At 40.1% G+C, this 24,174-nt stretch overlaps 2 protein-coding genes, 1 long non-coding RNA gene and 1 other non-coding gene across 4 annotated transcripts; 3 read left to right on the plus strand and 1 right to left on the minus strand.

Annotated features, from left to right (window-relative positions):
* Window positions 1–5,839, plus strand: LOC128363269 (UPF0602 protein C4orf47 homolog). The gene is made up of 7 exons (XM_053324219.1): window positions 1–100; window positions 257–476; window positions 606–743; window positions 979–1,054; window positions 3,167–3,352; window positions 3,473–3,636; window positions 5,785–5,839. Exons 1-7 carry the CDS (start codon window positions 1–3, stop codon window positions 5,837–5,839), a joined length of 939 nt encoding a protein of 312 aa, XP_053180194.1.
* Window positions 5,840–8,168: 2,329 nt separating this feature from the next.
* Window positions 8,169–10,008, plus strand: LOC128363259 (uncharacterized). The gene is made up of 5 exons (XR_008321659.1): window positions 8,169–8,211; window positions 8,746–8,833; window positions 9,280–9,340; window positions 9,514–9,576; window positions 9,845–10,008. It is a non-coding gene; the product is annotated as an uncharacterized LOC128363259 (long non-coding RNA).
* On the plus strand, window positions 8,932–9,127 carry LOC128363530 (small nucleolar RNA SNORA74). The gene has a single exon (XR_008321686.1). It is a non-coding gene; the product is annotated as a small nucleolar RNA SNORA74 (small nucleolar RNA).
* Window positions 10,009–12,786: 2,778 nt separating the features above from the next.
* Window positions 12,787–23,256, minus strand: hars (histidyl-tRNA synthetase). The gene is made up of 13 exons (XM_053323945.1): window positions 23,108–23,256; window positions 18,754–18,843; window positions 18,077–18,196; window positions 17,864–17,959; window positions 16,416–16,541; window positions 16,220–16,327; window positions 16,042–16,140; window positions 15,561–15,654; window positions 15,292–15,419; window positions 14,928–15,200; window positions 14,728–14,844; window positions 13,858–14,004; window positions 12,787–13,344 (listed from the first exon to the last, which is right to left on the minus strand). The coding sequence occupies exons 1-13, from the start codon at window positions 23,195–23,197 to the stop codon at window positions 13,285–13,287; spliced, it is 1,548 nt and encodes a 515-aa protein (XP_053179920.1). The 5' UTR covers window positions 23,198–23,256; the 3' UTR covers window positions 12,787–13,284.
* Between the last annotated feature and the right edge of the window lie 918 nt (window positions 23,257–24,174).

The following is a 24,174-nucleotide window of genomic DNA, read 5'->3' on the forward strand; positions in this document are numbered from 1 at the left end:
ATGCCAGTAATTGAGGGGAAGAGTGACATGGAGCATCTGGGTGTCTTCAAAGAGATGAGCTACATCTCTATAGGAGACAAGTACAACGCACCCACCAACCGTAAGCATCTGAACAGCTCATTTATCTGCCTGTTTACCTGTAAATGAAATGCCAACAATATGAACTGTAAAGAAACATCAGCCTTTAGCTTGAGATGATGAGTTCTTGACAATAGCCAACTGACATATGTGTGAGTATGTCATCTCTTCCTTCCAGGTCCGTTCAATGAGTCAGCCTATCGTAGCCGGCAGATTCAGGCAGGCATCGCTAAACAACGCTGTGCACTGCAGAGCGGCTTCTTCGACAAGTCGTTCAAGCGGATATTTGAACGCGAGGCACTGAGTGACCCGGTGAGACTGGCCCGACAGTACCGCATCCAGCAGACCAAGAAGAACCTGGGGAAGGCCTTCCTGCCCTGTAATGGGATCAAGAAGAAGTGAGAAAGCACACAAACACCACAGAGGTCACACACATATTGACAAAAGACTGTACTTACACCTTTGACTGACATAACATGTATTCATTGTGGTGCTTCACATCTCTTTCCTTGTCTGTTTGCTTCCAGCAGTGGTTCAGGTAGTTACTACGGGACTCTATCAGGACCACTTGAAGCCATGAGTCCTCTGACTGTTGCTCGGAAGGCCCATCCCTCACCTGGACGCAACATCGTCACTTCACCTCCCAAGAAAGGCAGTGGTTACAGGTTCACGGCAAGAACTCTTTCACCACCACTCACCAAGCATATTTAGACTCATTCTGTCTCTGGAATAATTACAATACTAGAGTGAAAAAGCATTTCTATGAAAAGTAGCCTAAGCAACATATTCACATAGTTTATTTTGTTGAATGATCTAACCTCTGTTTTAGGATGCTTTCCAATGACCAGTCATGAATATGTACATTTTTTGCATAAGTAAATAACATAATATCTCCGGCAGCTATCCTAATGTAACACTGTCCAAAGTGGAGTTGTATACCTCGGACCCCTACGACAGAGCCAAAGAGGCCCTGAAGGTAATGCTAAAGAGAAACCTCTGTATTTTTCAACCTGGACCATAGTTTTCCATCTTTTTGTGTTTAAGTGACTCATGGGGACAATAATTTTAGAAATTGGTCTAGTATTGACCGAGAGCACTGCAGCTAGAAACGGGCTGCAATGTAATCTGACGGGGCAAGAGCTCCCTGTCAATGTACAGGCTTGTTTTTGCCAATGACAGATTGCTCAGATTGTTATTGTAAATGTCTGACAACATTATGGAGAGAACCATACAGAGAAATGAAAAGGTTTTCTTTACCTTTCGTTCAATTTGTTACAGTTTGTTACTTGGTCTGACCAAGTATCGCTCAAGAAGACTGCTTCTGAAATCTCATGAGAGTTACATTCTTGTCAAAATCAGTTAAATTTTCAGCCGTGATAGAGTTGGAGAGAGGAGTTCCAAGAGTAGAGAAAGAGTACCTTTGTGTTATTGTTTTTCAAAATCATGTCTTATGGTTTCACTGATTTCAACAACAACACAACTCTCACAAGATTTCAGAACAAGGCTTTTTCAGTGAGGCTTTGTTAGATACAAACTGACCAGATCAAGCGAAAAGTAAAGAAAAACTTTCATTTCTCTGTATGGTCCTTTCTATAATAATAAAAATCATTAACAAAATCAATTTTACTTCTTCTACTTCTAAATCTCGATTAAATCTTCCTGTTTCAATCACATTCTGAGTGACATGCAGACAAAGGAGTCAAGAAAAAGCAAAGCAAATTGTTAACATGGGGTCAAAAGTGAGAAATACATTTCCTTCTGAAAATGGCAATTTTACAGTAGCAGGTCTGAGTTTTAATGAACGATATATTTTGATAACAATGTAAGAAAATATGAATATTGATTATTTATATGCTTCTATTGTTTTTTCCAACCCAGTTCAGATGAAACCAGGAGAATATACTAGCAAACCGTATCTAATAAGTTAGTCTGACATTAACTCTTGCTTCCTCTACACATTTTTACAGCCTGCTTAGATGCCAGTATGTTTAGTACTTTACTATTAATAACTGTATTTTCTGTAACTAATGAATTAGATGTAGCTAGATCTGTTGTATTGTGATGTGATGTGTTTGTAGATAGCCAGCTGTTTTTTGCTTTTATTTCAGACAGATGCCCCTCTACCACTATCCATTCTATCCCCTCACCCATCTCCTTAGAGGCAGTATGTCGATGTTTGATGTCCCTCTACCTCCTTTATATATCTGTGTCTTGTTTCCATGTGTATGCCTCTGCTTTGTTAATCTGTTTTTACTAACAGTCTTTGTCCTGTCTTTCTAACATCCCACTCGTGGCCTGTACCTTGTCGTGGTGAGTGGGCTTTATACTAAATCAGGCCTCAAGGTGTGTGTCATGTCTGAAATACTGAAACCTAATGGAAAGAGAAACCTATTCTCCTTCAAATCTGTGTATACTACTACTCCATTCATGTTTTTTACTGGAAACAATGTACAAAAACAAACTAATAACTTACTGCCATCACATCAGGATACAACAAAGGAGAAAAACTAAAGGCCTTTAAATTGACTTCATTCTCTTTAGGAAATATCATCTAGCTCGTGAGTTCGTCTCATTGGTGATCTAATAAACAATAAATTCCCTATCACTGTTTTCTAAAGCTACACACAATACAGCCTCTGTGCTTGACTCAAACTGATCATACTCATAGTTTTATAGACTCACTCATAGTCCTCGAGAAATAACATTTTCCATTACTCAACACTACATACCTACTGAACATACAGTTAGGAAACAGCACACTAGCTAGCTAATTCTTCTGATGAACATTAAATTAATCAAATTCAGTATCGCTGTTTTCTAAGCTACTGTAGGTGTCATATTTTACGGGACCCATGTGAATGCAGTTTTCATGCCAATACAGCCGTTGAGGCTTCCATCATTTCACCAAGGCTTTCATCATGCAGAAGTGTGCCAGATTTTACTCAAACTAGGTTGAAAAAACAATAGCCCCTCATATTTAGAGTTATTCAGTTGGTTGCAATCTGCAACCTCCCCACTAGATGCCACTAATCCTACACACTGCTCCTTTAAACGAACTTTATTAAAATGTGTGCTGTTTGAGATACAGAAGGAGGACTCAATCCATCGCTCCAAGTTTAGAGATGGCCCTTTCAAGCTCAACCTCCATCCCAGAGACTATTTCCAGGGCAATCCATATCACAGTGACAAACCAACCCCACCAGCACATAAGCCCCTCCCACCAAGACAGAAAGTCTCTCCTGCTCCCTTTAAACCAGCATCCCCCGGCAAACAAGTCAGTATCTCTATCTGCTCTACAGAAGCAGAATTTGAGTGAAATATCAGACTACTTTTTATTACAAACAGTGTCGCCCACCTGTAATATGACTGTTCATGTGGCTCTCTCTTGTGTTAGATTGGAGGAATGAAAGCGGGGACATTTGACAAGTATCCCTCACATTCTGCTGATCCATACGTCCTTCGCCGTTCCAAACCGACCAATCAAGAGCCAGTCTTCCGTCCCACTCCTGGTCCTAAGAGCACACCTGTCAAGAGTATCATCACTGTCAATGTTAACAGGTGTGATCCCTAATTCTCTTTAATCACCTACCCTCTCTACTCTCTGTGCTCTCACATACTATATAGCTTTCAGGTGAGACAAACCACCATCTGCAGAATTTAATGAAACATTTTTTAACCACTTAACACACGCCCCTGTTTTTTATGTTGTTAGCCTAAACGACATGCCCAAGTTGTGAGCAGCACAGATCCCACATAGTTTGAGACTCAGAGATGTGTCTGGTATCATTGGAAAGGAAACACTCTCAGGATTCTTGTAAAAGTGTCTGTGTGATTCTGTGACTTACTGACAAAGAGTGGCAGAGGTTACAATGATGGGGTTGTTTACTCGCCCATAGGTTTGCCTTTACAATGACATGTGTACAGACATTCAGGGACCTCTCAGCAGGATATAGACACAATGAGGCCACAGCCACAGGTCTTGGCTTCATGCAGTCCAAATTTGGAGTCAAAAGACCAAAAGATGAATTTTTCAGAATTATTTTTCAACAGGTATGTCCATGCGTTTTCCTCAGGTCCTTTTTGGAGACTCCAAATGGACACTTGGTTACCAAAGCTGTATAACCACAATCAAACACCTATAACGTCACATCCCCTTTGCCTACAATCAAAATCTTGGTCTCTAATGAAAGCTGACGCCATATTATTATTATTATTAATATTATTATTATTATTATTATTACATATAACCATATATTTTTTGTTTGGCCATATCTATCTATCTATCTATCTGTTTATTTTGGTATAAGTCATATGTCAAGTCGAAGAAGAACCAACCGTGTACCAAAATGCCGAGTGCGTAATGATATATGGTTCAACTCTTTTACGCACAGGGCGCACGCCGGTTACGCTTGGAGTTTGTTTATGGACAGCCAAACCTGATAGCTTAGTGTCATACACCGTTGGAAACCTCAGACTATTGGCTAAAAGGTTATCAACTTCATTTCACCGAATATTTCCATAGGCTAGAACAGCTGTCAATCAAAGCCATGTCGTCATTGTTGTCGGTCACATGTCCTCATTGGCTTTGGAGACATGTACTGCCTAATCCTAAACACCGATTGGCTTGTGTGTGGTGTCGTCAGAAGCAGGAGGAGCTCACGGTCGTAAACATCTAGTCACGTGTACTCTGAGATGGACGTGCAGGTCAGGAAATGACGTAAACGGACCGCATATGGTTTGTTATTTGTGTTATTACGTTACGTGTTGGACTAAATACATGGACATATTGAGGTAAATATTTCGGTTTTATGGAAACGGATTTCATATTTCACAAGAATGGATACTTGGCGAGCTGTACAGAAAGTCCTGAGTCATAAGATGATCGTTGTGGATAAAGGGAAGACTTTGAAGGTATGTAGGCATTATAGCTTTTCTTACTTAGCTCAGGGGCTAGCCGAGCTAATCGCTAATACTATTACGGCTGTGAGCAACCATATAAGTGAGTGGTCTTGAATGAATCAGGAGAATCTAAGCTTTCCAACGATGTACGGCATGAATATATATGTTTAAGGGTTGGTGTTTAAAACATTCAGAAGAATGTGTGGCTACCTCCTAACTTCCGTCCCGTCCCGTAGGAGGAACAGCGTGCGTTAAGTGGTTAAAGGGTTAATTCAAGGAAGCCATCTATATGGTGTGTTTAGGGTGAAGTGGAAAACATTGAAAGTTTCTTTTATTAACCTGCAGTACCTTTTTTGACCACTTGGGGTGAGCAGAACTAAACCATATAAAACACTGACATTACCTTTCAAGTTGATGGTAACTTGTCAGCAATTGCCTGTTAAGTAATTAAACATGCTTTATAGAGATGCAGAGTTGGTGATAATTCTCTGTGGACCCATTATACATAGTAATCTGATCTATTGTTATTGTTAAATATTGATTAGAGCAGCTTTAACAAGTAACAGTCTAAGTTGAGATCAAGCATTATCCTAGAAGTTCCATTCTGACTTCAGTTTGTCATACACAACAAGTAAGTATTTGCTTTATCAGTGTTGAAAAAATACATGAAAAGGAAATCCAAGAAATTAGGTTAATCCAATCTTTTCTACACTGACTTTGAATTAGCCTTGACATTTACAAAATATGAGTTTTTGAGTTTTTTTTTCAATTAATTTTCTTCTAAATTGTTCTTTCTTGTTGTTTCAGGAGTGTAAATTCTGTAAACTACACTTCAACCATCCCAGCTGTGATGACCTTCTGACTACATTACCCATACCACACCAACATGTTTCTTTTTTTACTGTATAAGTTATGTTACTGTGTCTGTTTTACCACCTGCTGTCATGAGAGCTGTAAAAGATGTAGATGTTTAAGTTTTCAACAGTGGATTCATTTGTGAACTTTTTCCCTTTTCCCTTCACTGAATCCTTTTCTCTTCTATTGCATGTCCTTGTATAATATTCAGGATATCACATGTATAGTAACACATGACAGCTCAAATAAAGTTGAGTTCCTTTAGTCTTCAGCTCTGTAACAAGATGTTTTGTTATGGAAGGAAATGTGACTGTTGATTAACAGTATGTCAGTATGTGTATATGATGTTTGTTACAGGTTGTTGAAAAGAATTAGATGGTTTTCATGCAGTTGTATTTACTCCTGGGTCCATATTATATATTAACTTGAGACAATAAACATGAGACAAGGTGAAATTGGATATCATAATATACCTGTTTACACCAGAAGACAGTGATACAGGTGCCATCATGTCCATTGCAAATGCTAAAGACTGGCTTTGCAATTGGCTGTGCTGAGTAATGTTGACAGTGCCCTCTGCTGGCAAGGTTTTTAACAGCAACTGAACTGGGACTTATTAGGACAAATGAAGCATGACTACATTCATGCAGCTCAACCTATTTAGGGGTGTACTCTAATGTTTCATATTGGGAGTGCACACACACAGTAAAGCAACACAGAGAAGTACAAATGAATGACCTAACTATTCTCACACAGAGACTGTAGCTGACACTAAATGCAGCAGAAATAGCAAAAATAATATTTTGCAGGATTAATCCTCTCCAGACATTAAATGCTGAACACATTAAATATTCCACTGGTAGGGTAACTGGAGCCTGGACACCACATTCTATAACTGAGTCACTCTGTGGAAAGCAGGCCTCTGCTAATTACCTCTGGCTTGTAACTGGATCATTAGCTTCTAGTGAGTTCTATCAATCAGGAACAAGTAGCTATAACAGGGTAATAAGTCCTTAGAGGATCAGGCTGGCAATTATCTATATTGTTCTTATTGTTCTTTTGAAACAGAGTCAAACCAACAGTGAACTGATCTACTGACAACTATTGTGTGTGTTTCCAAAGTCTGATATATCTTATTCCTCTTTGCCGTAGACCTCCATTGTTGCCAAATACTATTAAAAACACATGAGTGGGGGTGCTTGGGTAGTCGAGTGGGTAAAGGGCATGCTACATGATGGCAGAGTCCCTGTCATGTTGAAACCTTGTAACTATATATGTTATTTTGGACATACTAGATTTCTGACTGTGACCATAATTATCAACATTTCTGTAGAGCCTGACCAAAAGGGCCCCTTTCTGTTCAAGGACCCCTGGGCACTTACTTACCCAGATTGTCAGTATGGTAGATCTGACCATAACTGTACATGTTTTTAAACAAACTTATCTGCTATCATGTAACTGGACCATTTGCTCAGTTTCAGTTTTTCTCCAAATGCACTAATATATTTGTGTAAGTGAAATATCAAATATGAAATCTGATATGAAAGAACACACCATAAATATTTTATTTAATTCACGGTTAGTCCATCTTTCTCATCCCACCGGCCAGCTTTTAACCTTGAGTCTATTCAATGGTTTGTGATTTGTTTCAGATGCTGTAGACCAGTGGTCTCCAACCCTGGTCCTGGAGAGCTACTGCCCTTAGGTATCTCCCCACTCTAACACACCTGATTCTAATTATTATCTGAAGCTCGTTAAGGGTTTAATAACATGCTAATAATTACAATCAGGTGTGTTAAAAATATGCAGGGCAGTAGCTCTCCAGGAGCAGGGTTGGAGATCACTGCTGTGTATTTCTGCACTCTTTTGCGAAATATATTTTGATCCTGATGAGATCACCTGATTAAAAATATATGAAATAATATTCATGATAGCCAGTCTATACTGATTTAAAATTCTACAATAAAGCTCTCTTACTTCATACTAACACTGCAAGGGCATGAGGGCTATCCTGAATCTCCCAGTGGAAGACTTCAAGCTTATTCAACTGTAATGACAATGTTTACATTAATTTATCACAGTAATAATATATTAACATGAATAAGTTTAACAAATAGGCTATAATATTTTCAAAACATTTTGTGTTGAGTGTGGCTGGTGAGCAGTCAACCTATAATACTGTATGTTTTATCGTCCAGGGGGAAATAAACTAGTGGTCTTTCTTTTTAAGAGACGATCTTTGGGAGGGCTTCTCTTCCCATAATGCACTGCGACAGCCGTGCGACCTATGCGTGCGACACTGAGCGTGCCTTTTGCGCTGCCTGTCAGTCCAGAAGAAAAATGTGTGAGAGATGTGACTCTGATATCTGCTTAAACGTGGTAAGAATTTCAGCTTTTTTTTTTTAAAGAAATGTATTATTGTACTAAATTCGTGAGAAAGTTAAAGTGTGTTGTTACTTATTAAAAAGAATCAACCTCGAATTTTTTATAAAATAGCGCCTTTGAGTCGTTTTTTGGCGGTTGGGGCCGGTGTTATGTCGAAGTCGGTTCACCTTCGAATAACGTTCCCCTCCTAGTAAACTTAAGTTATGGATACGGTAAACTTGGGTTAAAGTTAAGCACATCAGAATAGGACTGGTTTGGGTTATTTTGGAGAAGCTGGGACACATATCGGCGGGAAGAACAGACTTGCACCTGGACACGTTACTGAAAGTGTTCAACCACGCCTTAATTTGAGCACTTATATGAACATATATTACGTCACATGGATTACCTGACTTTAAATAATATATAAACCAGTAATTATCTATAATTAAGTCATTTTATTTGCTCATTGAACTGCCTGCCCACCAATTTCTGTGACACTTAGTGGCTCCATTGCAGCACGGTGTAACCCTTTATATTCTGTTTCAGAAATGCTGGGTTCCCGGTGAACAGACGTGACCGGGCCTCCGCCATGAGATGATTCAACCAACCTCCTGCCTCTTTCTTTGGAGTAAAGGTAAACAGAGTTTTGATGGTTCACTTTAAGATTCACAGTAAAACAGACACATGTTTAAGTTTCAGTAAAGTACACATCATGGTGGCTGTTTCTTTCACTCCAGCGCTCAGTCAGCTGTCCAGGTATTGGTGTCTGGCTCAGTGTTACAGTGCTGGTAGAGTATCTCTGTATTTGGCTTCGGCTGCAGGTTCTGTTTTAGAGTCTGCTGTCGCTGAGCTGCTGCAGAGTGCTGCCCAACGAGAGTGGCCTGTCCTGATCCAACAGCAGGACGGGCCTAGTACAAGGCTGCACACTTCAGACTTACTCCTATAAGGAAGCTTTGAAAGTTAAACTTTGATAGGTGGTGGTAGAAAATAGCCACCATCATAGAATCAATTAAAAAGTAGCAACGTAACTTATGACACTTTCGATTGAGTGAAGTAAATTTTCCTTGTTGACTGTTGCAGGCAGAGCTACTGATGAGCTGCTCAGTGTGGAGATGAATGTCATGCTGCAGACTGACTGAAGGTGAGCGCTGCAAAACCAGTAATATTTATATTAAAGCACTTAATGCTGTGATGATAAAATATAACACATCATGCTGACAAAATACCATGGTGATTATCAAACCCTGAGCATAGCAGCTGGCTGTGAGCAGTGACCAGTAGTGTTCCTGCTTTAACTGACTATTTTCTCTACAGCAGTGTGTGGAGCAGCTGGCCTGCAGGGGGCAGTACACAGCCAGGAACCAAGAGTGATGTCAGGTATGTAACAGTATGCATCCTGTATGTAGTATAGACACTGTAACCCCAATCCTGTACTGCCATGGCAGAGACTTCCCTATCTGCTGTGGAATCTTAGTATTGGGAGAGAAACGTCAGGACTTTGGCACAGATTCAAGTAACTATTTACCACAATCTGACTCAAGACCTGAAACATGCTCCTTGTGAGATTCTATTAAGCCAACATGTGAATTGCAATTTCTTTAAAAACTCAAGTGCTCTCTAGTAATGCATTTCTTGTTTTTTTTAGTGTTGCCTGACTGGTGTGAAGAACTGGAGTCCACCGGCTGGGATGTTGACAGGCTGTCAGACACTTCTGCTCAGCCTGAGGATGCAATTTAAACTGTGTGACATTTATTACAACAACTTTACTGGAATGTAAAATCTGAATAAAATGTGAACAATCTGTAGTAACTTTTTGGTGGTTTATAGGTTCTTTGTTTTCCACATTTTCAATGTATCCAGATATTGCACAGTCTCTTGATTCTTATTTAACTAAATGAGGGGTTAGTATACATTTGGACTATTTCCAGCAGGAATATCCAAATTAACTGCTGTACCACTTTCAAACCATTAGCATTACTATCACTTGGGGAATGAATTATGGTAAATCAAAAATCCATTGCAATACATTTTTCAAGAATAAGCTGATAAGTAAATGATTTAAAGACAATATTGAGTTAAAATGTAAAAGTATTTTATTACACATTCAGTTTAAAAATGAAAGTTAGAAAAACAAAACAAGTGGACTGGGGCTAACATACTAACTTGTGCAGTCACAGCAAGTGGGTGACACTCATGTATCCCAGTGCCTTTAACCACAGCAAACAGTGAAGGGACCTCAATCAGAGGGACAAACCTATCCCAGCAGACTGGCCCACAACTCCACTAAATGTAATTAAACTACAAACTACAGAGGTTAAACAAAAATAGTTGGTTCTAATCTCCATTATTTATAAGGCTGTACTAAAAAGCAGCAGCAGATGGCATCCTACAAAAAGAGACGCAGAGTTAGTTAGCCACCTGCATACACAATAGAATCAAAGTGTCCAGGCACCACTTTCCACCATAGTAGGGAAAAGGGTCTACGGGCTGGAGACACCAACAGAGAGGCTTAGCATAAAAAACCAAAGTTAGCACTCAGAAACAAGAACTTCTGGCAGTTAAATCTCAGCCTACCGACCTCCGGCCAGAACACATGGCAGCAGAAAAGAAAGAACAAAGGTACACAGGTGTCTTAAATAACCTTGTCCTGATTAGAGGCGGTTAGAAGTGTTTGACCAACAGTGGGTAACACAAAAATGCAAAAGGACTGAACTAATGTGTGAACATTTTGACACTTAACTGTAATTACAACACTTGATCAGAAAGAAATCCCATAAACACTATTAGAATTTTGACAGCCATCAACCACCACCCAAGCTTATTGTGGTTTTTCCTCATTTTGTCAATCGTCAACCTCTGCCATTACCCTGTCATGTTTCCAGACTGCTCTCCCTCTGACAGCTTACACAAACACACTGCAGATCCATCCCTGAACCCAAACTCAGGGTAGAGCGGTTCAGTGAATGTGTTGTGGAAGGTGTGGAGGTGGATCAATGTGTCAGAGGAGACTCTATAGAAAGAAAGGATGCCAACATGACAGTCAAGATATACTCCTATTCTGTTAGTCTGGACAGAGGGTGGGATGTTGACAGTCTTTGCTTTGTCATTGTGCCAAGCAGAGAAAAGACCATCAGAAGCAAACAGAGCCCAGGACTTGTCATTCCTTCCCAACCTGCAGTCATTATCAGTCCCTTTCCGTCCAATTCCTCTGTAAGCTACTCCTAGAGAGAGCCATCCCTCCCTCTCAACCTCCCAGTAACATCTACCAGTAAGACCATTAACACACATCACCCCAAACAAGAAGTCATATCTGTCTGGGTGAGGAGGATATGGCTGCAACTCTTTCACCACTGTTGCCTTTCTGCTGTCTTCAGAGAGGAGGACATTTTTGTTTGCTGTGTTTGGATCCAGTGTGAGTTCACAGGCATCTGATGGACAGAAGAAAACTCAATACAACACAGACAGTAACAGAATGAGAAATAGAGCTGAAAAGTGAGATGTGTTATTTGGACATCCAATGCTATGGAAGCAGAAATCTTGAGTGTTTGCACAGACAGTGTCAGGTGACTGGCCGACTGTGCTAGAGGAGATCTTTGTTCTTTGATAAAAAGTCTAAGGAACTAGCCTATAGGCTATAAATTAAAACCTAAGGAATATGGCGTCAACATGACTTGAAATAACATTTTGGTAACACACAAAAATCACTACGCTCAAACTTCAGTTTTATGTGCCTCTAACGTTGAGTGGAAACTAAAGATTAGAATTTGAGATGCCATTCTTATGATTTTATGAGTCATCCACACATTGATCTCATCAAGGTAAGGCTATAGAAAAGTCCAGTTACTTTCCCACAACACAAACTGACTATTAATTACTTTCATTCATTTACTTGAAATATTGGTGATCGAAGTTATAGTTTAGATCCCTGGCTGAGGACACCCCTATCCAGATGTTTTTGGCATTGAATTCATGTTAAATCATTTTTGTTTTTATTTCTGTGACAGTGCAGTAACAGCTGAGACAGCGTCCACAGCACGGCTCATTTTTCATCCTTTGTCTTTTTCAGGACCTTTAATTCCACTAACACTAAATAATAATATGTGTTTCTGTTGATCTATTTCTGAGAGTGGGTCCTCAGTCTGAGAGCTCGATTAGTTCGTCTTTAGTTCCATTTTCATGGTTGGAGCTTCTCTACGACCTGCCGGTCGTCTGACCTTATATGGTATTTTGAGGGCGTCATTCATGTTAATTTACTATATTGTGGGGCGTTCCTTTAGAACAGATGAGACTCATCATGTTTATGAAGGTCATTTATGACTGTTTCCTGGTGATACAACTGTTTGGTGAATCCAACGTGGCAGACTGGTAAAGGTCCATCTCACAAAAAATGTACAACACATTTAAGAAAAAAATAGGAACATGTTCTTGCATCTGGCCCATTATGTTGCTTTGGACACCCTCTAACACTTTTCAGACAATTATCTTGAATCAACAAAAGGGGGAAAACTTTTAACCTTTTAACTATCACTAGTGTGATGACTGAAAACAAAGCATGCACAACTCAGTAATCATGACTCAGTATGGAGCAAGATGATGTGTTTATATTTGATACAAGCGTGTTTGATACAGTCAGAAATCAGATGTGGGTTTGTCAAGAACCAAACTTTCAGAAAATCATTTGAAGGGTTCAGGTAGAAAGCAAATATGTGCACCAGAGTTTCTCATCATTGGTCCTGAACAGATGAAGTATTTCTAGTTCATGTGATAACAAGCAAACTGATGCAGTGTTAGACTGAGTTCTTCCTAGGTTGGAGTAGTCTGATGAACATGTATGACCTGTTCCTCAGAGCACATCTTTATACAGCGTTGATACTGAAAGCAAATACATGTCTGTCAAACATAATCCAAAACATTACATTTCATGTACCCTTTCTCAACAAGTGCGACTGGATGAGTGTTTTCACGTCTGCATTCATGTCCAACATGCTCAGTTGAGGATTAGACGAGTAAATCTGTACAAGGCCCTGCAAAGCGTCCATGTTTGAACCAATCAGATGATGCAGTTGGAGTTGTTGCTGGGAATGGCTAGGCCTCAGAGGTCCTTTTCCTGATCTCACCTATAAGATCACTTCTTGAAATATCGAGCTGTGGAGACAGAGCAGAGGAACAGACAGTGAGATTAAAAACTTTAAACTCAAACATAAATACATACACTGTAAACTACTTCCTGTCAGTGCAGTGTGTAGGATCTAGTGGCAACTAACGATGAGGTTGCAGATGGCAACCAATTAGCATGTACGCTGTCACCACATGATGTGCATGTGTGTCATCATGCACTTCACACAGTAGAACATAGAGCTACTAATAAAACAGAGGCATTTATCAAACATCACTACAGAAAAATACAAACAGAGAAAATTTTAATTTGACAAAGTTTCAAACCAAACCTGCTTTTCCTTTTGGAAGAGCTGCCAAACTATTTCAATCAGCTAAGAAATTGAATGCTGTATGACAGTGCAAGTCTGTGTATCAAGTGTGTGTGTGTGTGTGTGTGTGTGTGTGTGTGTGTGTGTGTGTGTGTGTGTGTGTGTGTGTGTGTGTGTGTGTGTGTGTGTGTGTGTGTGTGTGTGTGTGTGTGAGAGAAAGAGTCATTTGTACCTCTTCTCTGGTGGCCACAGCACGGAGTTTAACCACTCCGTCTTTCAGCTCCTGCTCTCCCAGTATGGCCACCAGGGGAATCCCCATCTCCTCACAGTACTGCAGCTGACTCAGCAGTTTGGGGTTCTTCTTGTACATCACCTCTGCCTGGATACACACACGTACAGTTTCATTCAAAATATTGAATCTGAGCTGAATCAATATTAAATCACAAATCTCAGTCGATTGGCTTGGAATCAGATTCATGTTATATCAGGGACACGTCTTTATGTCTAATGTCCTTTCATATCAAGCATTTAGACAATGTACGCCACAATGACTCAACACTTTCTCTACAATTTTACAATCTTCCCTTTATAAGTAGGCTTTTAATGTGAAAAAACACCAGGAAGTGGTGAGTTTTGTAAAAAGATCAGCAAAGAAGAAACTAATTTGGAAATGACTTGAGCATGAAAACATTATTTCTGTTGAAAATGAAAGAGTGGTGATTTTAACATTATTATTGTTGCACTGACAACCTTACTGTTGTGCAAATGGATATTATACTAAATGTAAATTAGGTCTCATTCACTAATGTGTGTGTAGAGATACTTTGCACACAAAATTACCAAACCAAATTATGTACAAACCAGCCAATTGTGTTCTCATTACTGTGCATGTGTTAGTGAATCAGCATCATTCCAAAGTATTATTTGTTCATGCTGGCCATCTCTGACTATCAGAAGAAACTTTGCCATTGTTTGAATACCGCATCTGGTCAGATCTTAGAATCTTATCTAACAGAAGTGGTTCCTGGCACTAAAAATGTTAGTGTGTGGTATGAGGATGTTTGTGAATCTGCTGTGTGGAAAACAAAACCCTCACACACACCTTGATTCCAGCCTTCCAGAGCTCAGTGATGAGTTTGAGCTTCTCCTCCAGCAGGTTCTTCTGTGCAGACGCCACCAGGATCTGCACCTCCGTGGTCCGAACCTTCTCTGCTGAAGCCTGAACAACACATGACGGTTAGTTAGAGTGTGTACGACGCGTGGCTGCTGAGGACGAGCACCAACGATAACCCCACACAATACCTCAGCTTTCTGCTCCATGATGGAGAAGATCCTCTCGATGCCGATGCTGACGCCCACACATGGCACTTTCCTACCCTTGGAGTCAAACATGCCCACCAGGCCGTCATAGCGCCCTCCACCGGCCACGCTGCCCACGTTGACGCTCTCCTCTGGAGGGGCCCCGTTTTGGCCCTCGGCAGAGACCAGCGACACGCCTGCCTGGGTGAGCACTGCCTCATAGATGATTCCTGTGTAATAGTCCAGACCGCGAGCCAGACTGAGGTCAAACACCACCTGGAGATGACAGAGAGCGATGAAGCAGAGCCATAGTAAAACAGAGTTAACAGTAACACAATGAAGAGTAATGAATAACAGAATGTCTCACCTTGTCTGTGACCTGGAAGATCTGCAGGTAGGTGAACAGCAGCTTGATGTCTGTCAGGCCGTCACAGGCGTCCTTACTCTGAGACAGTTTCTGGTCCTTAAGGAGGCGCTCTGCTAGGTCCAGCCCACCTAGAAAACAAACAAAACCTTTCTTATTTCCATATCGGCAGTTCCAACATTATCATTCATTTGGAGTCATGAAGCAACTTTTGACCCTTGCAGTTCTTGAATACATGGCAGCTTTTAGTTAGAGCAGTGAATGAGTCTCACCCTGCATACTGACGTACTCCCCAATCTGGTCTGCAGCCGCCTCTGACAAGCCCTTCTCGTTCACCATCTCCTTCCTCACCTCCTCCCATGGCAACTAGTGGAGGAGCAGAGGAGGAGCAGATGGCCCAAAGCAGACGTTTGTAAGGTGAAAAAGGGAACAGAGGAACAAGGAAAAGAAGATGTCAGCGATCGACTAATTTTGATCTCTGTCATATAGGTTTAGATTATGCATGTCCAAACTATTCCATAAAGGGTCATGTGCCTGCTGGGGTTTTTTTTCCAACCAATCAAGAGCACACGATTCAACCAATCAACTGTCAAGCCTGGTGTGCTCCTGCTTGGTTAGAATGAAAACCTGCAGACACATGAACCTTTATGGAATAGTTTGGACACCTCTGGTCTGGTTTAGGTTGATCCTACAAAAGTTGAAAAATTGAAGTTGCTCATCTGTAAAAGAGGTGTTCTAAATAAATCTGCAAACCTTGTCCAGTTTATCCACTGTAGAACAGATGGTGCGGAACTTGTCTTTGGGAACTCCGCACACGGCGAACATCCCGTCGAGGATGCGTCTGTCATTGACCTGGGGATAAAAGACGTGGTTACAAACATGACACAACTTTTTTTTTATCTCTGACTGTAACTGAACCAATGGAACAAACCTTTATACGGAAGTCTCCGAGGTCCAGCTCGCTGAGAATTTCGTAGACGATCTTGAGGCACTCAGCATCCGGGATCATGGCGTCATACTGACCAGCTATGTCAAAATCCTGAAACACCAACACATTGATTATTTGGATTTTAAACTCCAGAGATCTGACAAATGGCAGGAGTGAACAGGTGTATATGACGACTCACGCATTGGTAGAACTCCCTGTAGCGTCCGCGGGTCATGGCTGGGTTGTCACGGCGGTAGACCTTAGCGATGTGGTAGCGCTTGATGTTGGTTATCTTGTTCATCGCCAGGTAGCGAGCAAAGGGCACCTGAAAGATGTCCAGTCAAGGACAACACACTGCTCTCTGCTTTGATAGAGAGATCCATTACAGATTAATGTAGTTTGTAAAATCTGGAACTTTTTTCAAAATTTAAAACAACAACATCAAATCATCAATCCTACAGGATCCTGTTGGGGCTAAAGTCCTGATATGTGCCAGACTTTCATCAGTCATGAAGTTTAAAACAGCTTCTAACAAACAGAGAGCTAGTTAATGACTCTAAATACATCATGAGTAGTTATTATAGACCTGTCATGATAACTATTTTTATTGGACGATATATTGTCTCAGAAATAGTCACGATAAACAATATTATTGTCATTTGAAGATCATTGTGTAACACTGATAATATAATAGCATAATAATGTAAGGTGGGTGGGGGGTAGGATTGAAGAGTGGGTGCTACACTTGAACACTGAACAGTTTCTTATCTCCTTATATCTTAAAAGGGGATTCCTAACATGCAACTTGATGCTTTTACACACTGATTCTATCGGTCAGATCTACAAGATAAAAACTAAACCGGTTTCGGTTTCTTATTAGTAAAATAATCCACACTGTTTATTAGTGACATTTCAAATCAGTCAATAACTACATTTCCTCTCGTCTCTGCTTTGGCGGCAGAAGCTGGAGAGCTCCTTTGGCAACGGACTCCTTCACCCGAAATGTGTAGTGAAGCAATACTGCAGGTCCGGACCGTACAACCAGCACTGCTCCCAGTAAAGCTCACACAGCCCCGACCTGGACAACTGACAAACCGTCTCTCTTTTTATACACACTACTGTGCAATATCAGTATTCAATATCACACTCAGGTACATTATCATTACACCAATATTCATCTCAGCATACTCCTACTATTTTATTGCCTATTCTTCATATTGCTTGTTTTACTTACTTATCATTTATTGTTCTTTATTTTTTTATTCATGCTGTTCTATTCTATTTTTTATGATCCGCTTTGCTTCTGTAATGCTGTAAATTTCTACAATAAATCGTATCTTATCTGACATCACTTTCAACTTTTTATTTATGTGCATCATAAATTCAGAATAGTGTTCATGATGTAACATCAAAGCAGAAAATACCCCATTGTAAAAAGGCCTATATAATAATTCTCACGCTTATCCAGAGGTTTCCAGAGTACACGGCTCATTGTTTCATTGGCAAAAAATACCCGATCAAGTGTGGGAAATGTCCACAGATATATATTAAAAAATAGGTATAAGAGAATTGAATATGAGGTGAAAATTGAAATACTGTTAGACTGAATATGAGGCTGTCTGAAGCAGAGAGCAGTGAGTAGGATACAGTGAGGTCATATCTGAGGGACAGCAGCTCTCCTCCCTGGTCTTTGAGGTCGTAGATGAGCTTGGAGTCTTCTCCGTACTTCCCTGTCAGCGTTTCCTACGTATCAACAGAGAAAGACAACCATCGTTAATGTTTGTATGAGAGATGACTTCAGGTGCATCCACACTTTGTATATGTGTATGAGCGTGCTACAGGTTTTGTGTGAAGTATAACCTTCAGCTCAAAAACAGGTGTGTCGATGGTTTCGGCTCCGTGGCGTTTGAAGGATCCGACGATGGTGTTGAAGACTCTCTCTCTGATGGCCATCTGCTTCGGGTTGTAGTCCCTCGTTCCCTGAGACAAAAACAACGATATGGCTGTCAACTAAATTTTACTTTTTTTTTGTCTTCTATCAGCTGTGTTGTTGAGCATAAACTGTTAACCAGTTAGTCTTATAAATTGTACTGTAGTGCATAAAATAAAAAATTAAAACAATATCTAAATAGCCTCAGCCAAGTGGAAGATTCAGACATGAAACGGCTGCTCTATTAATTACATCATCTCACTGTCTTCTTCTGCAGTAACTAAACTGACACCTGACTAGTAAAACAGTGCCACCAACCTTTTATCTTAATGATCCAAACTCTTAATATTCAAATAACAATATTGGATGAAAACAAGATGATTTTCTGTAAATTCAGTTGAATTGAGTACTAGGTTTGAATGGAAACTTGGCTACTACTCTTGTCATCTTCATAAGAACAACAGTCCTGCTGTGCACTAGATAATATCCAGATACAGATCATATGTTAACACCAGATGGAGATTGGAAGTTCCTGTTTACTTTCCTGTTCAAATGGTGCTGTGGAAGAACAGTAAATGCATGTGTGTGTCTGAATACAGCATCTCACCTTTGCTGTCTTGAGAACAAACTGGTGTTTGCCATCATCTTCTCCTAACGAAGCCTTTAGCTGCAGCAGCTTGGCCACTTCTTCATTAATCTGCAACACACATACACACTCAGGAAGATTAGAACTTTGTGAATATTTATTGTAGAATTTTTCTAACACAAGTGAATTTTACTCCACGTGCACACAGCAGCAGGTCCTACCTGAGCCACAGTCATCCCAGAGACAGAATGCACAGATCGCACGCGTGTGGCAGTCCGGAAGCCCACCAGACCAGAGCAAGCACGAACACATGACATGGCCAGCATGTTCATTCAGCAGCACGGGGGATACACACACACAAAAAAAAAAAGTCCAAAAGTTCAGGAGTGCATCATGTTTAGAGCGTCATCCAGAGGTATTGTCCAGGATCAGCCAATCACGTCGATGAGCAGTGACGTTCAGGACGGTTGGATTCCCCAGATGATGAGGTAGATGATGGTGATGAAAGGTGAGGCGGGTCAAAGGTCATTCAGGGTCAGCCCAGAAGAACAGGAGAAAAGTGGTAAGCAACCCTAGCACTAGGGGAGGGCGGGGCATGACGCATCAGCATCATCATCATCATCATCACAGCGTGGAGGATAGAACATGAGATGTATCGAGTCAATCAAAGCAGCCAGCCTATCGCAGCCCCCCACCCCGGACACACACACACACACACACACACACACACACACACACACACACACACACACACACACACACACACACACACACACACACACACACACACACACACACACACACACAGGGTCCTACACTGACCCTCGTATCAAATCTGTGTCTTGTGTGTATCTAGAGTAGAGCTCCAATGATATATCACTCAACTGATATTATCAGCCATTATTGGCCTATTACTGATATATTGGTATCAGTGTTAATGCTATCCAGTATGTTAAATTCCCGGTGATGTTTACTGTTGGTGTGCTGATGTCATTTTATAAAAATGAAGTTTATTCCTAAACTGTAAAATGTCACGTCTCCACTGCATACTATTGGCTGCAGGATGAGCAGCTACTAATCAAGACCTGCAACGATTAGTCGACGGACAGAAAATAGAAAATTAATCAGCAACTAAATATACTGATTTTTTTTTTTTTTTTTAAGAAACAATGTCTCTGAATATGTTTGGACTGTGGGCTGTTAGTCAGGACAAAATGAGACATTTCAGGATGGAGGATTTGTGAAAACAAGTGATGGACACAATATTCTGACTGTCCCCCTAAATCTGTTAACAACAACAAGAGAGACTAAATCTATTATTTCATGTTGCTTTATCAATATGTTTAAGAGTTTAAAAAGTAATGTTATTTATATTTCCTCTCCTGATTGGCAGCTGGTGTGTCTTAACTTTTTATCTATGAGATAAACTAAGTGTACCAAGGGTGTAAAATAATAAGATGCTCTGCCACTGCCACTGTTCAAACACATAACACTGTCACAGTGCTTGACTTGAATGGCATACTGTTCAGCTGTGAAGTTAAAGGAAGTTTCACAGTGTCATGCACCACTTGTTCATTAAAGGCTTGTTTTTACTTGTCCTGGATTAAGTCCAATGTTCTTTTTTTCCTGGAGTAAGTCTTGATATGTCTCAGTAAGAAAATCACAGGTGTGCATAATAAAATAAATGATGGCTGATTTCACTTTTATCTCAGTGTTTGTCATATATTGATCTATTAGTGGCAGCCCACCACAATATCATCACTGACCCACACATTTTCTATCTATCTTTACAGTTTTGCTGCTTCTGCTCATGCTGCTGCATGCACAATGTCATCCTGAAACTGAAAGATATAACTTTAGCTTCAAGGTGAGAAAATAATGTATGGCTGAATTCCCTTCATCAAAGTATTTGCCCCACATTTATTACTGGCGGCCCACAATATCAACATTGATTGAGACATTTCTATGTTATCATTTATGGCCGCGCTGCTCTGGGAACAGTTTCAGTTTCAAGATGATAAAACAAATAAAAGCTGAATTCCCTTTGTCTCAGTGTGTCATTTATTGATTTATTATGGGCGGATGAATGCGCTCACTGGCACTTTCACACGGTTATGACTTGACTTACACTTTTATAGAACACAATCATTATTTATATTATCAGTAACACCTGTGCTTCCCTTACTATGACTAACCAAAATAATGTGTGTGCATAAATATGTGGCCACTGGTGATGTTGAAGTGATAGTGGTCAGCTATGGTAAATTCAGATGGTATAATAACCCCTAATAAATTAAGATTCAACTTGTGTTGTTACAGTAAATATTTGTGTTACAGAGATAGCCTAAACACTGGCTTTTGGGTGTTTTCTGATAACAGTGACAGGTGTGGCATCAAGGTATGATAACAGCAGGGCAGTACCTGCTCTCAATCATTTACGATCACACTTTCAGTTTCAAGATGATAACAGAAATAATGGCTGAATTCACTTTATCTCAGTGTTTGACCCACACATTATTCAATAGCCTCAATAACACCACTAACCAGGATGCTTTCAGTTTCAAAATGACAAAGGTGCGTGCAAGCACTCACTGGCACACTGCCATGACTTGGGAACATTTGAATAGAGTCTTAATTTAAGTTATCAGCACCACCCATGCTTCCCCTGCTATGTCAAGTCATTATAACATGTTTAGAGCATAAACACGTAGTCAATGGTGATATTGTAGTGGTGAAAGCTCTGACAGGTCTGTTAAACTCAAATCCTGACATAACAGGAATCAGACCTTACAAGACACAGGTAGATACAGGAGGGCAGAGAGGAAAGCTAACAGAGAAAGAAAACAGCATTAAGGCTGCTAACTATAGACTACTCATGATAAATTCAGATAGCATAAGAATCTCTAATGCAGGGGCGTCAATCTCATCTTAGTTCAGGGGACACATACAGCCCAATTTGATTTCCAGACCAATAAAATCATTGCATGCCAATATATATATATATATATATATATATATATATATATATATATATATATATATATATATATATATATATATATATATATATATATTGTAACTTTACTATAATAAATTATCTACTATCTACAGATGAACAGTCTGAGAATAAAAATGAGTGCAATTTCAACAGTATTATGTCTCTGATTATTACAGAAGCTGCTGATTGATGGTTTAATATCTGAATTATTTAAATATGACCACAATAAGTATGAGTTGTTTTTTATATAATTGTATTCTGATTAAGGTGTAAATATGTCTGAAGCAGCAGAAAAAATGTTGAATGACTTATAAGCAATTTTTCATACTTTGCGAACTTGTCCAGTGGGCCAGATTGGACCCCTTGGCGGGCCGGTTCTGACCCACGGGCCATATGTTGGCCAGATGAAAGATGAACTACAATTTGAATGGAATCAACCCTCATACTGTATTTCAGAGCTGCAGAGATAAACACTGGCATCAAGCACTATGGCTGTAGCTACATGCTAATAACAAACACAGATGTACCATTAATTAAAGGCTAATAACAGCAGCCTAGCACCTGAACTAACTGGACTGTATAATAGAAACAGCCAGTGGCAAATGTCCGTGTAAATAAAGCAACCTATTGCGTCAGCTGTCCCACCACATTTTTAAAAAACAGACAAGAATGAAGTGCACATTTAAACAACACATCTTGTCAGAGTTGTATTAAAACGCCGCTTTGTAAATTAAAACGTCCTATGTATGGCTTTTTGGGTCGGCTAGCTGCTTTCATGTCAGTTCCACGGCGCTGTTAGCATTAGCGAGCTAACCCGGTTAGCCACTGAAATGTGATGCGAAAGCAGGCTGGCCCCAGCGCGTGGAGCTAACGTTAGCTATTCGTGTCGTTTAGAGCTAACTGCACCAAACACCGCTCTTTTATTGTGTCATTTAATGTTAACTCACGTATCACTGGATATCAATGCAGTATGTGTTATAACGCGTTATGTCTGCTAAATTCTTGCAGTCTTATAGTGCATTCGGCGTATAAATAATAGAGTAAGAAGTTGTTCTTTTAGGTACAACAGCTGGCATATTTTATAAAGGGCGTTTCGCTAAAATAGTGCATATAAAGTATTTCGACTAAGTGATTGATAATGAATCAGACAGTAACGTTACGTTAGTGAGTCAGGTGTGGGCAGAATCATGTCACTTACAACAGGCCGCAGTAAACTGACAGAATGTTTTGGTTTGGGTTTTAAATATGACTAGGCAGTATGAATGAAGTTCTCTCTCTAGTCTGTTCATTTAAACACCAGAACATGCTGTTCACCGCATGTTAACACCAGGCCTTCACATCACCTCTACAGATCACTGCGTACTGTAAGTTACTGACCTGCTCTTGGCTCGCCTTCTCGGTCTTTAGCTTCCGAACGACTTCACCTTGAGTCTTAATCGCTTCTTGTATCTGTGCCTTGTCTCCCATGGCTGTTCATCAATGTGTTTCCACTGCTACCTCCGACTACTCGCTGCTGTCAATCTACAGTGAAGACAAGCAGAGGCGGACACGATTTAAATTGAACCTTTTCGAAGTTAAAGCCTTCCTGCGGAAGTGTAGCGGTGTTTTCAAAATAAGAGCGTTCCTGCGGAGGTACAGGATCAACAGATGTGGGAGGAGGTGTACACCTGGGGCCTGTTTCAGGAAGCAGGTTTAACTAACTCTGAGTTAAAACCTTAACTTTAGGTTGACCAACTCTGAGCTGTCAAACTCAGAGTTTTCGGTTTCAGAACAAGTGTTAACAGTTAGTTCAATCAACTCTGAGTCAAAGTAACTCTGAGTGAAGCTTCTGCATGAGGAGATACCAAGCCCTCATCAATGGAGCACAGATAACATGATTCACCATGACAACAGGGAGAAACAAAGGGCTCAGTCCTCCTACTTCTCCCCAAAGGAGTTAGAAATATTAATGAATACATGCAGATGATGAGTATATTTAAGAAAAGACAGTCAACAGTGAATATTAATGGAAAAAAAGAGAAACATTTTGTCTCGAGTGGTCGACTTATTCAACATTTATATTCTGTGTATGTGTGTGTGCGTGGCACATTTAACATTCATACAGACCCCAACAGGTACAAAACGTAGGCCTACTTGGCAGCAACTGAATATGAAATATAAAAATATAGCTCAAACAAGTAAGGTATTGATTACAAGCAATTGTGGTGTTGTTTAGCCTGCCCTACCTCATTAAACAGCATTTAAATGCTACATTCAACATGTTATATATATTTCAGTAGTTGATGAAATCTTCTAAGCAAAAAAAGTCAAATTTTCAGCCATCCCAACACTGCCAGTATTTAATATTGTCTATTTGAAAGCAACACCTACATGCCTTTATACATACAACACTACAAAAGTGTAAACGTTTAAGTGTAATAGTCAAATTTAGTTTTATGTTTGGG

Source organism: Scomber japonicus, chromosome 8 (assembly GCF_027409825.1).
Source record: "Scomber japonicus isolate fScoJap1 chromosome 8, fScoJap1.pri, whole genome shotgun sequence".
NCBI lineage: Eukaryota > Metazoa > Chordata > Actinopteri > Scombriformes > Scombridae > Scomber > Scomber japonicus.